The sequence below is a fragment of the Anguilla rostrata genome, chromosome 17 (genome assembly GCF_018555375.3).
Source record: "Anguilla rostrata isolate EN2019 chromosome 17, ASM1855537v3, whole genome shotgun sequence".
Classification (NCBI taxonomy): Eukaryota; Metazoa; Chordata; class Actinopteri; order Anguilliformes; family Anguillidae; genus Anguilla; species Anguilla rostrata.
This window is the reverse complement of record NC_057949.1, coordinates 30,004,984-30,022,591: the sequence shown is the minus strand read 5'-3', so window position 1 is coordinate 30,022,591 and position 17,608 is coordinate 30,004,984. Positions and strand designations below refer to the sequence as shown.

The 17,608-nt window shown below is 46.7% G+C and overlaps 2 protein-coding genes across 10 annotated transcripts; one reads left to right on the top strand and one right to left on the bottom strand.

Annotated features, from left to right (window-relative positions):
- Positions 1–106: 106 nt before the first annotated feature.
- LOC135243876 (serine/arginine-rich splicing factor 2-like) lies at positions 107–3,795 on the bottom strand. Of its 9 annotated transcripts, XR_010326825.1 has the most exons (5): positions 3,195–3,795; positions 2,234–2,574; positions 1,254–1,705; positions 1,049–1,135; positions 107–470 (listed from the first exon to the last, which is right to left on the bottom strand). XR_010326825.1 is itself a non-coding variant. In XM_064315983.1 (3 exons), the coding sequence occupies exons 1-2, from the start codon at positions 3,548–3,550 to the stop codon at positions 2,241–2,243; spliced, it is 690 nt and encodes a 229-aa protein (XP_064172053.1). In that variant the 5' UTR covers positions 3,551–3,795; the 3' UTR covers positions 107–1,705; positions 2,234–2,240. The 9 variants fall into 9 exon arrangements, 5 of the variants coding, with proteins under 5 accessions (XP_064172053.1, XP_064172052.1, XP_064172054.1 ...); XR_010326823.1 differs by having other exon boundaries at positions 1,049–1,705; XR_010326822.1 differs by having other exon boundaries at positions 107–1,135.
- Positions 3,796–4,020: 225 nt separating this feature from the next.
- Positions 4,021–17,198, top strand: mfsd11 (major facilitator superfamily domain containing 11). Its single transcript, XM_064315981.1, has 14 exons — positions 4,021–4,304; positions 4,649–4,820; positions 6,458–6,513; positions 8,424–8,531; positions 8,787–8,866; positions 9,143–9,239; positions 9,389–9,447; positions 9,799–9,958; positions 10,482–10,522; positions 10,630–10,695; positions 12,872–12,997; positions 13,228–13,402; positions 14,767–14,902; positions 15,411–17,198. Exons 2-14 carry the CDS (start codon positions 4,725–4,727, stop codon positions 15,570–15,572), a joined length of 1,362 nt encoding a protein of 453 aa, XP_064172051.1. The 5' UTR covers positions 4,021–4,304; positions 4,649–4,724; the 3' UTR covers positions 15,573–17,198.
- Positions 17,199–17,608: the final 410 nt, after the last annotated feature.

Genomic DNA, 17,608 nt, shown 5'->3' with positions numbered 1-17,608 from the left:
ACTTCCAGCGCCTCGTCTGTTCAAGACGAGAACTTTAAGCGGTCGTTTCAAGCTGGCAATATCAAGTATGCATGAAAGTCGCCCCAGTCAAAGAATCTGCACACGATTACGGCAAAAAGATTTATTGGCATTCACAAAGTGGTTGTAAATACAGAATGGGATCGCAAAATGTAAGAGCAAGTCAAATGAACAGTTCTGTTTAACAGACATTTTAAACGGAGAAAGAAAATTAAAAAAGTTGCAGGGTGTTTCACCATGTGCACCACATTATTGGGAAAGGGTAATGAATTCTGGGGGGGGGGGGGGGATGTGGGGAGGGGGGGTCACCATTACCATAGGAAACCTGTGGCAGCAATTTTTAGACGGCGCGGTGGCCAGAGGCGTTATCAGGAGAAAACTGCCCAGCAATCTGCACTGCAACACGCCACCTTACAGCTAACCAGCAATACTCAACTGCTACACAACTGCGCCTAGTGCACAAAAAATACACAAGAGAGAAGATTAGAATCACAAGAAAAAAAGCGGGGAAAGTACAACCTACAAATCAGAAGCAAGCAAATTAAATCAAAGGGTCGTGGCTTACTCAAAAAAAACAAAAAAACAAGAGGCTCAGATATACTATTACATTTCCAATTACATGGCAAGATATTCTGTAGGGATTATGTCACTGGCCAAAACAGTCAACCCAAATTTATTGAACAGAATGGCACCAGTGTGCACCCAATCAGGCAAAGCCAGACCCAGGAAAGTCATTCCAGGAATCATGCCATTTTTGGATTAAATCAATTTGCTGTACTTCAGATTTTGAGCTCATGTTACCTGAAATAATGTCCAGTTATGACAACTCCTTGGTACCATCATTAAAACAGGAAAAGAAAACTTTTGCCATCCCTTTACAAATGACCATTTGTTCATCCGGAGTTAAGCCCATTACTTAAAATGAATTTCAACAGATTGTAGGAAAAAGAAAAACAATGAAACTTTAAGTACAGTGAACTGAAAAAGCAATAAAATTGAATTAAAAACCTTCAGACCAAATCATAATAACCTTTTAGTCAGAAATCATGGTGTTGGGATGGGGGAGGGGATTCCTCACGCTTTTGGGGCGTTTGAGAGGGTGTCCAACGAAGTCAATCTGCAGAGAAACGAGAGACTGTGAGAAAACTGCCAGAGAACAGGGGTCTTCACCCTGAGAATTAGCCTCTGCAGTATGCCTGTGTACATCATGACTTCAGTGTGCTGTGGAAGCTTACCACTGAGGCGGGCAGCGACACCAGCTCAGTGCAGACTCGCTGAAAACGAGCAGAATACAAAATGCCAGTACCATATTCCACATGGGCAGAAAATTACAATCTAAATGAGTGTGTGGAATTACTAGTGTTCCAGTCTGCATTTCAGAGGTCTACATGAAACGGCTAATACATTTTGGGGAATCGATACAAAACTCAGGCCGTACTCATGTAGGGGATGAAGAAAATGGGGAGACAAACCTTGGGGTCTTTCCCGATTTAGACCATGCCCCCAACTGCCAGGGTGCATGACCTGCCCACCATCCTGCACACGTACCTCAACACCACCCCAACACTGACAGAGACCGACCTGCTCCATAGCGCCCCCAACTGCAGCAGGCGGCCATGTGCGGGTCACACCCCCTCTACCTGCTCAAACTGCCCCAAACTCCACTTTTGCAAACAGGAATCAGCAGCTTGGAGGAGAGAATTCCACATTTTTTGGTGAACATTTTTTGCGTTCGAGACCAGTTTCAAACTCTGCAAAAAGTACTTCACTCCCTCTGCATTTCATGTACCAAACCCCACCTCCCACCAAGCCCTACACATGGGCAGGATACAGAGAGAAGCCAATGAGCTACTCTGTGCACCCAGCCCACTGTGACAGGCCTTCACTCCGAAGTGTGAACCCTCTCAAACAGTACCTAGTTTACATACCATCCATGACTATAACATTTCTGCAATACATTCCATAGCTTTACAATCTGCCACATGAAAGGCTACAATGACATTGCAATTACGACAAACCTGACGGCAAATTAAATTCCCCTGAACTTTAAAGGAGGGCAGGACTGAGTGTTAAATTATAGGGGGGGGGGGCTATGTAATGGTTTTAACAATCACACCCGCACCAACATCACTGCAGTGGCAATATTGGGCTGTTTAATTCAATCTTACTCCCGGGTTTCGCCTAAACGGTCCACCCTCTCCCAAATTTTACTTACTCTTCACTCAAGGTGATGTGGTTCCATCCTCTGGTGCAGACTTCGGCTGGCTCTTGGATCTTGACCGAGACTTGGAGCCTCTGTTGGAGGGCGGTGTACGGCTCCTGGACCTGGACTTGGATTTAGACTTCGACTTGGTTTTGGACTTGGATCTGGACCGGGACCGGGACGGAGACTTCGACTTGGTCTTGCTTCTACGGGGCGTGCGGGACTTGGAGTGGGAACGGGATCTGGAGTAGGAGCGGGACCTGGAACGGCTGTATCGGGAGCGGCTGCGAGAACGAGAGCGACTCCTGCTCCTGGATCGGCTCCGCCTCCGGCGCCGCGGGCTGGGGGAGTAACTGAGTAAATTCAGTGCGTTGAGTTATCTTCATCAAATATTCCAGTATTCGATCACACAGTAGGAACAACGTTTTCAGATGGCTTCCAGCCAACTGTGCGTGACGTAAGCGCACGTAAAATCAGAACCGCCGTTGTAGCAGTAAATGGCGCGGACACTAAAAAGTTAGCTAGTCTAGGTAATTTACGTTACATCGGCTGAGTCGATATCCACTAGAGTCATGAGAACGAACCTAACTGGTTAGACCGCACTAGAAATGCATGGAATACAAATGTAACAAACTAAACATCGATTGCAAACCAAGATTTATGCGAGTCCCGCCAACCGTTTGCTACGTGGCGTCCCAAATACATTTAGCTAACGTTAGGTTACCTAGCTACACAAAAGCCACCTAGCAATGCGGTATGGCAATCTTGCGTCAGTGTTCGCTATGGCTATGTCCCCAGTTTAAAATTAAGCTGGCCAACTACATGGCTAACGTTAGCTAGTGCTACCTCATGTTAGCTAGCGTTAGCAAGTAAACTGCCGAATATTTCTGCTGAATTGGAGTTCGTACTAGCCACGTTAAAACACTCCAATACGTACAGAAATAGACCGCCTAACGCTATACATCCCATTTACCTTCTACTTCGGCGTCCATACCCCCCATACCTCCGAGGTGGTCCCCCACGACGACCGTAATGCGAATCCGGAGGCCTGCCGTAACGGGCCATCTGTACCCGTAACTCACGACCATCCAGCACGGCCCCATCCATGGCGTCCATCGCATCTTCCGCGTCCCTTTTGTCGTGGAACCGCACAAAGGCGAATCCTCGGCTCTCCTTTGTATAACGATCTCGGGGGATGTACACGTCTCCAACCCGCCCGTACTTCTCAAACACACGCCGCAAAGTCTCAGGCGATGTTCGGTATGTCAGGTTATCTACTTTCAGTGAAGTCATGCCCTCGACATCGGGCGGAGGCCTACCGTAACTCATTTTGTTTGAGATAAAGCTAACGAATTAACTAGCTAAATCTGCAAAGTTTTAGACAGTCAGCAAGCGTACGACTTTTCCCGATACCAAAATAATATCGTTTACTGTATTTATCATGTAATCTCTCATAACCACAATAACTAAACAAGACCGATCAACACCACGTTCTTCAAGTAGCTAAGCACCACACGCACTAACCATGCAGCACAAGGCTGCTTTCTACACAAAATGGCGGGTGCGTTGAAAAAGGCGGACTATTTATTGTAAACCCACAAGTGGTAGAATTTTAAAATGTGTTATAATTAATTACAATAAATTGAAACTTTAATTAAATCGAACACATTGCAGGCTATCAAGCGCCCGTTGGAAAAATCCAGGTATTTAAAATGAAAATAATGATAACCCGGAAGATGAATTTACAAAGATTCGTAATCTTGTCCGTGGTTGGTTTGAAAAACTCTATTTCCCAGCAGCCCAAGTGAACGCAACATGGGTCAGCTGATTGCCTCACATGACACATTTTTTAATTTCAGTCCTACATGGAGTAACTACATAGACTAGGTAGCGTAATATTTACAAGTATATTTCAGTTCCAGACGGGAAACGGACTATAATCTCGCATTGACCACATTTTACTGACATAATCATGCTTTAGAGTGCGAGGAGGTTACTTAAGAAATTGTAATGCTAGGTTTCTCCCCGATGAACGTGAAACTGATCCGCAGACTGCAACCGCGCCCGTTTGTCTAGACCCCGGGTAAGCCTCTCTGTACAACTGTGTTGCTTCCTAGGTAATTAATAAGATCTCAGCGCTGTTAATTGTCTGTTAAATGCGGCCACATGTCGAAAATGCTATTTAAATTAATTTTACCGTTTCTAAACGCTGAATTTCTAAACTAAATAATTAGTTTATTGCGCTTTTTATTAGCTAGGTCTTCTTGATATCGTACTTTGATTTTGTCCAAAAGCCATGCTGTTCGTTATTCAGCAACATGAATCCCTCTCTTAGGTTATGCGGTAATGGTTTGCTGATAAGATGTGTAATAGCGAAACTAAATAAAATCTTACTGAGCTGTTAACATGTAGGGCATTGTTTTTCAGGTGTCCCGTGGACGTGTTGAGATACTTCTTTTAAGAGCCTATTAGTCAGCTATTTCGCAGAGACAACACAGCAAATATGACTCCGGAAAGAAAGTCCCTTCTGAACATCTTTATCCTGGGCTTCGGGTTTATGTTCATGTTCACGGCCTTCCAGACTTGTGGCAATGTCGAGGTAAGAAGAAACCGAATAGTCTACTGCAACGAGGTCTACTGCAACGAGGTCGAGACTGATGAAGTGTCAGTTCGCTTGTCATTGCAAATTACATGAATCGCAAATTTCAACACGTGATGGAACACAAAAATACGACAAGGCTAATTGAGGAATCTGTCTATCATCTTATTTTTGTTCTTCATTATGACCTTACGGAACTACGTCATTACCGTCATTAGGTAATATGATATATAACATATATCAATGACCCTGACAGGAACATAGAAAATACATTTGTCAAATTTGCAGATGATACAAAACTGGGAGGGCCAGCTAATAGTTTGGAATCTACTAAAGTAATCCAAGAAGATTTTAATAAAATCCAGAAGTGGATGGAAACCTGGCAAATTAAATTTAATATTGTCAAATGTAAAGTTCTGCATGTGGGAAATAAAAACATAACTTCATGGGAGGAACAAAATTTGAATGTGCTCAATATGAAAAATATTTGGGAGTAATGGTTAATCAAAGTCTTTCAGGTTTTAGGCACTGCTGTAGCAGTAAAAAGGCCAATAGGATTCTGGGATTTATAGCCAAAAGTATAGAGTGTAAATCCAAGAAAGTTATCCTTATCTTATACAATACATTTGTTTGACCGCACTTGGAGTATTGTGTGCAGTTCTGGTGACTGTACTACAAGAAAGATATAGAGGCTCGGGAGAAGGTTCGAAGAAGAGCAACCAGTGATTCCTGGTATGAAAGATTAAAGCTATGAGGAAAAACTTGAGGTGCTTAATCTCTTCAACCTTAGTAAAAGGAGACTCAGGGGTGATTTGGTTGAGGCTTTTAAATTCATAATGGGGATGAACAAAGTGAACTACAAGAGGTTATTCAGGTTGAGTTCTGTTAGTAGAACGAAGACTAGGATTGATATGTTGTTAGTTACTATCTATTCTGTAGGTAATCAGAGCACTAATTTAGTCAGAAAAATGGCGAGCTGAATGGCCTGTTCTCGTCATTGTTATGTTGTTATGATCCTTAAAAAACGGCATAATAAAAAGTATCCCTGAATCATGTGTACATGAAGCCATCTCACACCACATTATCCAGCTCAGGTTTTTGTTTTTGAACTTGTTATTTAAAGTGTTCATTCTTTGTTTCCCTGAAGAGGAATGTTTTCCCTTTACGGAAGCAGACCGAAGGACAATGTGTCATTGCACACTGAATCTAGACTTGTAGGACAGCTCCAACAAGTATTCCATATGAGTCATTACTTCTGTGACAGCTGAGTACAAAAGTTTCCAGACCGGCTGAACACACAGTCGGCATGCAATCAGCCTGAGCTGTGTTACACACAGTCGGCATGCAATCAGCCTGAGCTGTGTTACACACAGTCGGCATGCAATCAGCCTGAGCTGTGTTACACACAGTCGGCATGCAATCAGTGAGCGACATGCTGTCACTACTACCATAACACAGTGCGCGATGTACAATTCTCCTCACGTCCCAGTGCCCATACACTAGTGAGCAAGCAGAACATGTGCATTTGAGACAGATTGGAATGGATGTTTTTACTGCTCGGGGGAATGTAAGAAATCCAATATGCACAGACCCATAGGTATCAACATGGTTTATTTGATTGTGCTTTGCCTTCGCAGCAAACAGTGATAAAGAGCTACAACAGCACAGAGTTCCATGGGAGCGGTTATACCAGGTAAGTGGTATTTCTGTCACGTGCATTTTTAATGGGCTTTCATGTGAGGGGCACAGTCAGCAGGAAGGCCTGCAGTCAGACCTCCTTTACAAAGACACCTGTGCAGTGATCTGTTGCTACTGTCTGAGCTCCTTTACAAAGACGCCTGTGCAGTGATCTGTTGCTACTGTCAGACCTCCTTTACAAAGACGCCTGTGCAGTGATCTGTTGCTACTGTCAGACCTCCTTTACAAAGACGCCTGTGCAGTGATCTGTTGCTACTGTCTGAGCTCCTTTACGAAGATGCCTGTGCAGTGTCTGTGTCGCACTGTTCTGGAGCGTTTACGAAGATGCCTGTGCAGTGCATTATGGTTTCATTAGGCCAGTCCTGAAGCTCGCTTTACAAAACACCTGTGCAGTGATCTGTTGCTACTGTTTGAGCTCCTTTACGAAGATGCCTGTGCAGTGATCTGTTGCTACTGTCAGACCTCCTTTACAAAGACGCCTGTGCAGTGATCTGTTGCTACTGTCTGAGCTCCTTTACGAAGATGCCTGTGCAGTGATCTGTTGCTACTGTCTGAGCTCCTTTACGAAGACACCTGTGCAGTGATCTGTTGCTACTGTCTGAGCTCCTTTACAAAGACACCTGTGCAGTGATCTGTTGCTACTGTCTGAGCTCCTTTACGAAGATGCCTGTGCAGTGATCTGTTGCTACTGTCTGAGCTCCTTTACGAAGATGCCTGTGCAGTGATCTGTTGCTACTGTCTGAGCTCCTTTACGAAGATGCCTGTGCAGTGATCTGTTGCTACAGTCTGAGCTCCTTTACGAAGATGCCTGTGCAGTGATCTGTTGCTACAGTCTGAGCTCCTTTACGAAGATGCCTGTGCAGTGATCTGTTGCTACAGTCTGAGTTCTTTTGGTGTTGCCCTCTCTAAGCACTACGGTATGTGAGTCGTATCCCTGAAACTAGACAGGAGTGTCTGTTCAGCATTTCTGTCTTTCCCAGAGACACTGGGATACCAGCAATGCTACTAATAATAGTCCCTGAAACCTAATTAACCCAACAAGGAGCTTTCCAGTCTTCTTTTTCCATGATACAAAATAACGAAGGTGCATTTCCGCTTGTTCTAAACGAAGGGGAAGTAGCTTTGCAGAAATGAAGGGCACGTGACTTGGTGCTGAGTGGCCCTTCATTAGGTCTGAATAGTGTTTGAGCTCGTCCTGCTCTTCAGTCCTGCCGCACAAAACTCATTCCAGTCCAGAATGCAGTGTCTGTGAGGCGTGTGATGCAGATTGTGAGATGACTGAAGGGGTGTGTTTCGCACAGATGAGCGTGTGTGTGCGCTGAGAACATATGTGGAGGTTTGGGGGAGACATGTCTCTCCAATATTTTCATCTGAATTCATTGCTAGACTGCCAGTGTGCTTGTGAGACTTGAGGCTAGGCGGTCCTGCTCCAGCATTGTGCGCCTCCCCCAAAGTTGAAATGAAACCTAGGCCTATGGCCTGTGTGTGGTGAGAACACGTGCCCTTTCTCCAGCCGTTTGGCTGGGTGTGTGGTGAGAACACGTGCCCTTTCTCCAGCCGTTTGGCTGAGTGTGTGTGGTGAGAACACGTGCTCTTTCTCCAGCCGTTTGGCTGAGTGTGTGTGGTGAGAACACGTGCTCTTTCTCCAGCCGTTTGGCTGAGTGTGTGAGGTGAGAACACGTGCCCTTTCTCCAGCCGTTTGGATGAGTGTGAGGTGAGAACACGTGCCCTTTCTCCAGCCGTTTGGATGAGTGTGTGTGTGTGGTGAGAACACGTGCCCTTTCTCCAGCCGTTTGGATGAGTGTGTGTGGGGAGAACACATGCCCTTTCTCCAGCCGTTTGGAGTGGGAATGTTCAGCCTCACATGGGCTGTTGAGTCTTGTTTTTTTTGTTGTTTTTTTGCAGCATGTCCATCATTTATGGTGTGTTCTCCGCCTCGAACCTGATCGCCCCGTCCGTGGTGGCTGTGGTGGGCCCCCAGCTCTCCATGTTCTTCAGCGGGCTGCTGTACAGGTGAGTCTCCGCGGCCCTGCTGTTCAGCTCAGGTAAGGGGGGGCGGGGGTGCTGCTCAGGTAAGGGGGGGCGGGGGGGCTGCTCAGATCTCCTGAAGATGAAAGAGCAATGAGATAAACCTGATCATGGGCTGGGTGGGATGGTGTATTTATGAGTTCATTGCTGTGCTCTGATCATCATGGTTCTCAGTGTTAAATGTGTCAGATCATCTCTCGTTGTCAGTTCAGTGACATGCCTGTGCTTCTTCTCTCCTAGCGGATACATAGCCATGTTTATTCACCCTTTCACTTGGTCCTTCTACACAGCCTCTGTGCTGGTTGGGATTGGTGCTGCAGGTGCGTTTATATAGCTGGTGGTCATTGCAGACATGGTGATGGTTTTGTGCGTGGGGGCACTGATGTCTGACCATCACGCTGGTGCTGAGCTGAGCTGGCACTCAAGCTTTCACATTTCTGTTACTGCCTGAGATGGGGACTGCATGGACACTTTCCTCTTACTGACCTCCTCTCCCTCCCTCCTTCCTCTCTGTATTATCCCTTCCTCTTCTGCTGTCTGTTTCTCTCTCTTTCACTCTCTCTCTCCCTGTCCCTCCCTCCCTCCGTCTGTTTCAGTGCTTTGGACAGCACAGGGGAACCTCCTGACGATAAACTCCACAGATTCCACCATCGGCAGAAACAGTGGCATCTTCTGGGCGCTGCTTCAGTTTAGGTAGTCATGTGACTCCCATTCTGACTCCTGCTCTGATCACACACACACACACACACTTATCATGTTCTGAGAACATGGAGGGTCCATGTTCATGTGTGTTTCCACACTTCCAGAAAATACTGATTCAGCTCATTATGTTTTCTCTGCAGTTTATTTTTTGGAAACCTGTATATATATTTCGCCTGGCATGGGAAAGTCACAATAACAGGTACGCTCTTCAGATTCAGTTTGTTTTTGTCCCTGGTCACCTGACTTCTGAGCACTAGCAGTGGGCTGAGTGCGAGGGTTCACTGACGGATTTTACCTGCATTTATTGGCCAGAGTTAATTTCAAGCCCTGGGTATGTCAGAATAGGTATTTCCATTCTGTGAAAGTACGTTGGTGTCAGCCTGGATAAAGCGTATTCAGAAAGGATGTGGTGCTGTTGAGTATCTCAACTGGTGTATCCGGTTCAGGCACTACCTGTAGTTTGACTGATTTTTTTAATGGAGTGTTGTCCCATTGTTAGAGCAGAGTTTGTTTTAAATGACTTCATCTCCCATGATGCTCTGTGTCTCAGATAAGGACCGGCAGACCGTGTTCATCTCGCTCACGGTCATCAGTCTGGTGGGCAGCTTCCTGTTCTTCCTGATCCAGCGTCCGGAGCCGGAGGTCCTGCCCGCTGAGGTCCCGGAGTCACCGGTGCCCGCGGAGAACTCCGACAGCAGCTCCGTCGCCGTGTGAGTTCTGCCGACCCGCCGACCCGCCGACCCGCCCGCATGTAGCGGGAAACAGATTAAAAAAACAGAAACCTGACAGAATGTGTGTTTAAGAGGTTAAGCCCTGTTTCTTTCTCAGAGCTATGATTAACATCCATGGAAACGAAAAATTTAAAGACTGGTGCTTTATTGAGTAAATTATTTAATTTACAATTGATTCCACATTTAGGATTTTAGAGAATTTGTCTGCTATAGTTTCATGCGCTTCATTTGAATGTGCTTTTGGAATCCAGTTTCAATGATCTCTGGCAGATGGGGTGATGGGCCTTGTGGTATTTTTCTGTGTTTCGCTCAGATGGGTGTGATTAGGGTTCTGTTCAGTGAGCTGGAGCTGCTTGTGACTGAGGTCTTTCTCTCTCTTTCACTCTTTCCCTCTCTCCCTCTCTCTCTCGCTCTCTCTCTCTCTCTCTCTCTCTCTCTCCCTCCCTCTCTCTCTCTCTCTCTCCCTCTCTCTCTCTCTCTCTCTCCCTCTCTCTCTCTTTAGAGCACCGCGTGGCTTGTGGTCCCAGGCGCTGGAAGCTTTCAGTAAGTCCCGAGCGGACGGACAGACGGACGGGGTGTTAAGCACATGCACGGCTGCCCGGCCCTCCCCACTGACGTCCGTCTGTCTGTCCTGTGCTTTACTTTCACAGAGAAGGCCCTCCAGCTGTCTGTCACCAAAGAGATGCTTCTGCTGAGCATCTCCATCGGCTACACAGGTACCCCAAACGCCCTCGGGGCCCAGCACGCACCCCTGCCCCAGCCTGGCCAGAGTCACGGGCTCTCTGTCCTGGGCTTTCAGTGGGGGGGTCTGTGGGGGGGGGGGGGGTCTGCGGACCACTGCGGGGGTGGGTACTCTAGGAGGTCCCTGGCCGGACTGAATGTGACTATTGCCGCGTTTCCACCGAAATTACCCGGAACTTTCAGTCCCAGGAACTACTTTACCAGGAACTAAAAGGTTCCTTCAGCCAATGGTTGTCTGCGTTTCCACCGGGGTCTAAAGTACCGCGAAGATTAGGTAAATTAGCCCACTGACGTTGTCGTCGGTCCATCTGTCATATGAGTTCTTCTGTAACCCCATACTACCACCGAAGTAGCCTACATTATTTTCTAATAACCGGGACAGCCCGGAGGGGTTTGTTCCACTTATATACAACGGGTTACCAACAATGACTATATATGGTTACTTTTGTATTTATTGATTTTCATATATCCTCTCAAACACATTCATTAACAGCAGAAAACATGCACACGTTGTAAACAATTAGCTGTTTTATTACTTTCTCGTCGTCAATTCCATATAGGCTAATCGAAAAATGACAAGAAAAGAACGAAAACTCTGACTTGCGTGAAAATGTAAATTAGTAGCGGTACAGCCACCGTTTGCTTTCCTTCGAAGTTACTGCTAGCCGAGCAGCGACGTGTGCCCTCCAGATGCGAACCATGCACCATAAATGAGTCCATAGTCTTCCTGGTCTTTTCGTGGAATTGAAAAATGGCAGTAAAATTGAGTAAAATTACGGCAGTCTGAAAAAGCTAAAGGGAAGATTACTAGAATTAACCTGTTATTTTACCCGGATAAAAAGTGCGGAAGGTGATTTCCAGTTTGCTTGTACTGTATCACCAATGTTAATTATGCAGAACTACCGCATACCTCACATAACTGTATCAAACGTTTTGAGTCAATTACAACGGGCTAACAAAGAAAACCGGAAGAAAATATTCAGCAACGAATTAATCCGTTTGAATGTTTTGGTAGCCTACGTAATATGCTGTCCCAGCACGAATGCTTAGCATTTTATAAAACGAATACTAAAGCAAGAAAAGAACAGAAGAGCACACGTTATAATTCCAAGACGTTGACAGGTTATAACCAAAAGTAGGCTACTGCGCCGCATAACATACAAGTTTGATTTGAAGTTATTATGAAAATAAATTGGTTTGCGCTGCATATTTTCAAACATGGCGGGTAATGGCGGAAAATAAATACAACACAAACGCTACGAGTACTCGACCAATCAGAAATGTTCAGCGCTGCAAGCTCCACCCAAAAGGTTCCTGTACTTTCGGAAAGTACTACCCCCCGAGCAGGAACGTTTTGGGGGGTAAAACAAAGCCCCCAGAACTAAATTTAGACCCTAGTTCCTGCGGTGGAAACGCACTGAGTTCCTCAAAAGGTTCCTAGTTCCGGGGTATAGTTCCTGCGGTGGAAACGCGGCTTATGATTATACATAGATGTGGGGAAAAAAAATAAATAAATAAAACCTTTTATTTTACATGTAACCCATTTAAGTTATGTTGGGGGGTCCCCTGGACAGTAAGAGGTTAAAAACTCCTGCTCTAAGTGAAACTAAAATCCTGCAGATATTAAAACATCACGAGTAAAACTTCTTATTTCATCACATTTAATGTTTTGATCAGTAACACGTGATTGAAAATTGAATTTTATGAGTAGAACAGTTTTCAGATTGTACTGGAATCTGACGAGCCAACAGTTTTTCAGACATTTGGTCAAGGTGTGGCTCCGAAACACACCTGCCACACACACAGGTGCCACACACACACCTGCCACACACACAGGTGCCACACACCTCCAGTGTACACAGACCCCCCCTGTGCACAGGGCGCTCGCAAAGCGCATGCTGCTAAGCAAACACAAAGCCAAGCTGCAGAGCCAGCCGATATTCCAGGGTGAATTTCTATAAATAATAGAGCTTTTATTAGTATTCTCTGCCCTTTGTACCCACTATTTAACTAGTGAGAGGTTTTAAATGTATTGTTTGACTACTTTGGATTTTTCTAGAGTGTCAGTGGCTGTACTGTGATGTCAGTGACTGTTGGGTGTCTGGCTGCTGAGGGGGAGGGGCTAATGGGGGCTCCGCCCTCTTTTTCCAGGTCTGGAGCTGACTTTTTACAGTGGGGTGTACGGGACGTGTGTGGGTGCCATGACGCAATTCGGGGAGGATGCCAAGGGCCTGATTGGCCTGTCCGGGATTTTCATCGGCATTGGAGAGATCCTGGGTGAGCCTTTAAGAGTGGGTTTTAACGGGCCGCGTTGGGATCACTAAAACAGAACATAAATACAAAAACCACCCCTCCCTCCATTCCCTCCCCTCTCTTCCAGAGGAAATAAAATAACAGATAAATGAAAGTAAATACGACTCGTAAATAATAAAAAACAAGTTGGCAAAACTCTGAGATACGAGTGGGGGAGATTCTCTGTGATCACTTGTCCTACCGTGTACGTGCAGGAGGGGGCGTGTTTGGGATGCTGAACAAGGACAATAAGTTTGGCAGAAACCCCGTGGTGCTGCTGGGACTGGTCACGCACTACCTGGCGTTCTTCCTCATCTTCCTCAACATCGCCAGCGATGCCCCGATGGCACCAGAAGAGGGCACCCACATGCAGGCTTTCATGACTCCCAGGTGAGAGAGAGAGAGAGATGGTGAAAGAGAGGGAAAGAAGGAGAGAAAGAGGGAGAGCGGTGAGGGAAAGAAAGAGGGAAAGAGAGAGAGAAACTTAAGAGGGCATCAGTGCCTGCCTCACTGCGCTCTTTCTCTCTCTGTGTGCCCGTGTCTCTCTCTCTGTGCCCGTGTCTCTCTCTGTGTGCCCGTGTCTCTCTGTGTGCCCGTGTCTCTCTCAGTGTGCCCGTGTCTCTCTGTGTGCCCGTGTCTTCTCTGTGTGCCCGTGTCTCTCTGTGTGCCCGTGTCTCTCGTGCTGCCGTGTGCCGTCTCTGTGTGCCCGTGTCTTCTCTGTGTGCCCGTGTCTCTCTGTGTGCCCGTGTCTCTCTGTGTGCCGCTCTCTCTGTGTGCCCGTGTCTCTCTGTGTGCCCGTGTCTCTCTGTGTGCCCGTGTCTCTGTCTGCTCTGTGCCCGTGTCTCTCTCGTGTGCCCGTGTCTCTCGTGTGCCCGTGTCTCTCTGTGTGCCCGTGTCTCTCTCGTGTGCCCGTGTCTCTCTCTGTGTGCCTGTGTCTCTCTGTGTGCCCGTGTCTCTCTCAGTGTGCCTGTGTCTCTCTGTGTGCCCGTGTCTCTCTCTGTGTGCCTGTGTCTCTCTGTGTGCCCGTGTCTCTCTCTGCGTGTTGCCCGTGTCTCTTGTGGCCCGTGTCTCTCTGTGTGTGCCCGTGTCTCTCTGTGTGCCGTCTTTCTGTGTGCCCGTGTCTCTCTCGTGTGCCCGTGTCTCTCTGTGTGCCCGTTCTTCTGTGTGCCCGTGTCTCTCTCTGTGTGCCCGTGTCTCTCTGTGTGCCCGTGTCTCTCTCTGTGTGCCCGTGTCTCTCTCTGTGTGCCCGTGTCTCTCTGTGTGCCCGTGTCTCTCTGTGTGCCCGTGTCTCTCTCTGTGTGCCCGTGTCTCTCTCTGTGTGCCCGTGTCTCTCTCTGTGTGCCCGTGTCTCTCTGTGTGCCCGTGTCTCTCTGTGTGCCCGTGTCTCTCTCTGTGTGCCCGTGTCTCTCTGTGTGCCCGTGTCTCTCTGTGTGCCCGTGTCTCTCTGTGTGCCCGTGTCTCTCTCAGTGTGCCCGTGTCTTTGTGCCCGTGTCTCTGTGCCCGTGTCTCTCTCAGTGTGCCCGTGTCTCTCTGTGTGCCCGTGTCTCTCTGTGTGCCCGTGTCTCTGTGTGTGCCCGTGTCTCTCTCTGTGTGCCCGTGTCTCTCTGTGTGTGCCCGTGTCTCTCTGTGTGCCCGTGTCTCTCTCAGTGTGCCCGTGTCTCTCTCAGTGTGCCCGTCTCTCTCTGTGTGCCCGTCTCTCTCTGTGTGCCCGTGTCTCTCTGTGTGCCCGTGTCACAGTGCAGTTCCTCTCTCAGTGTCCAGGTGGCGCTCCTGTGCAGCTTCCTGCTGGGCTTGGGCGACAGCTGTTTCAACACCCAGCTGCTGAGCATTGTGGGATACATTTTTCACGATGACAGCGCACCTGCCTTCGCTGTGTTCAAGTTTGTTCAGGTGAGTCTTTGTGTCTGTAGTGATGGTGTCTGTAGTGACATGGTTTTGTGTGTCTGTAGTGACATGGTTCTTTGTGTGTCTGTAGTGATGGTGTCTGTAGTGACATGGTTCTGTGTGTCTGTAGTGACATTGTTATCTGTGTGTCTGTAGTGATGGTGTCTGTAGTGAAATGGTTCTTTGTGTCTGTACTGATGGTGTCTGTAGTGTAATGGTTCTTTGTGTCTGTACTGATGGTGTCTGTAGTGTCTGTTTTCTGTGTCAGTACTGATGGTGTCTCTAGTGTCTGTTTTCTGTGTCAGTAGTGATTGTGTCTCTAGCGTCTGTTTTCTGTGTCAGTAGTGATTGTGTCTCTAGCGTCTGTTTTCTGTGTCAGTAGTGATTGTGTCTCTAGCGTCTGTTTTCTGTGTCAGTAGTGATGGTGTCTGTAGTGTCTGTTTTCTGTGTCTGTAGTGTCTGTTTTGCGTGCGTCTGTAATAACGGTGTCTGCTGTCCTGCTGTGTGTCTGCAGTCCATCACCGCGGCGGTGGCCTTCTTCTACAGTAACTACCTGCTGCTGCACTGGCAGCTGCTCATAATGGTGGGCGTGGGCTTCCTGGGCACACTAACCTTCTTTGCAGCGGAGTGGCAGGTCACCAGGCGCCGACAGGATTCTGACTACGACAGCATCTGAGCCGCAACAGGAAGTACTCCGGCAAGAGCAGGAACGCGGGGTGTGGTGAGCGGGGTCCGCCCCTCTTAAATAACCCCCTCAAACCCCCCCCCCCTCCTCGTGTCACTAGCCTCCCAAGGGACAAACAGGACTTGCTGTGGGACAACCTGAGGGGAACATCTTCCTTTTCATTTTCATTTTTTTTTTGTTTTTGGGCCATCCACAAACCAAATCAAGCAAATCAAGGCAGCGCACATGTTCTCCTTAAGGCAGTTGACCTGTTTTATATCGTTACTGTTTTTCAGGTTGATAATAATTAATAATTAATTTTTCAGGTCGGCGCAACACAATCGGTGTTCAGTAATAAACCGTCATGTTTTCATTCGCCTGATGAGTTAGATTCAGATTTGAAAATGGCTGTCCCCTTCAGCGGGACAAAAGCTGGAATACACTCCAATGACGCACTTAAGTGTAAAAACGCTAACTGTCTGTTTATCGTCAGTGGCTGCAGTCACAATGAGAACTTCTCTGAGCCAATATCATTTTTAAAGCACTTTTAATTACAGTGAATCTCCCTGGTCATTCTCAGCGCGGACAGAGTCTGTGCTGCAGCAGGGCACGGGGTTCAGTAAACATGATGCCACTGTTGAGGAATATATGACCGGAAACGTGAGCAGACCTTGAATCTATTATTGATTCATCTCTTTACAAAGTGGCCCAGAGTATTGAAAAATGGTTACCAAAGTAACTTATGCTGGTTTATGATCTGCCTCATTGCATTAGTCTGTTTACTTGAATCATACTGAACATGTTTAGAACTGCTCGACCGCTTCTGAGATGAAAGCGCTGACCTTTGAGTCAAACAGCAGAACTGGCCTTCAGGAATGTGCCAAGGGACAGCTGCTCCCTCACCGTCAAAATGTCGACCCAGGAGACCTCCATGTGAGGCTTGTGGACTTTGCTCTCTCCATTCAGAAACTCTCTCTCTCTCTCTGCGTTGTGCATTTGGCAGAGCACTCGAGCATGGCAACATAGCTGCTGGTTATTCTCTGCAATGGCATATTCGGGATCAGGGCAAATTTGGACAAACCTCTAGCTTCTTCTCCACAAGGTTTTCTTTCTTTTTTTTTTCATTCTCTGAATCAAGAAAATGCAATATACATTATGAAACTACAGTGAAAATCCCCAGTATGGAAGGATATTGTGCACTTATTTAATATTACCCTTTACCTCACAGTAAAATGTCTTTACAGTCCTCTGGTTAGTGCATCTCTGAATGTAGATGCATTTTATGCATGTTAAAATTAATGAGAAATCTATCTGCTGCTCAGAATACCTGGAAGTGGATCTTGGAGGGACTGTTCTCTTTGAGGCAGTCCTCCAGAAGGAGCAGACGACTTGAATTCAGTTTCTGGGAAAGGTGAAAGGGAAAAGAGATGCTGAACAGGACTTTGAGGGAATCTGGTCAGATGTGACTTGTTTTATACCGATATCTGCTCTCGAACTTGAATGTACAGTACCTTGTGATTAACGCCAGAGTTTCCATGCTTGATTTTTTTAAATGATTATTTTCAGCCTCATTTTTTCTCTTCAGTGGCAACATTTATAGTTGTTAAATAAATAAATGACACAATTTAAACAGAAAAAGACCATGCTCTTTATTGTAAATATGCATACATAACAGTGCATCCTTACGTCATTTCTAGGATGGGACCGTTTGGAAGGAATTTGCAGGAATACCTGACGGTGGCAGATAAGTTTCGTGCGTTCCACAAAGTGAAGATGTGTCCCGTTTCCATCGGAGAAATCCCTGGTTTCATCCGTTATCTACAAATGCAGTGCGTTAACTTAACCACTAGAGGGTCCCATAGCTGTGCATCCACTTGCGTATTTAGTTAAACGGGCCTATTGAACTGCGTTTAAGAGAGAAACAAAATTCTGAGGGCAAATATTATTTCCTGCCTATTGTTCATTTTTATTGTTTTTTTCCCCACACGCATTGCATTCATATCTTTCTCCAGTGTTCTGAGAAATTCAGATACGTGATTATCAATGTA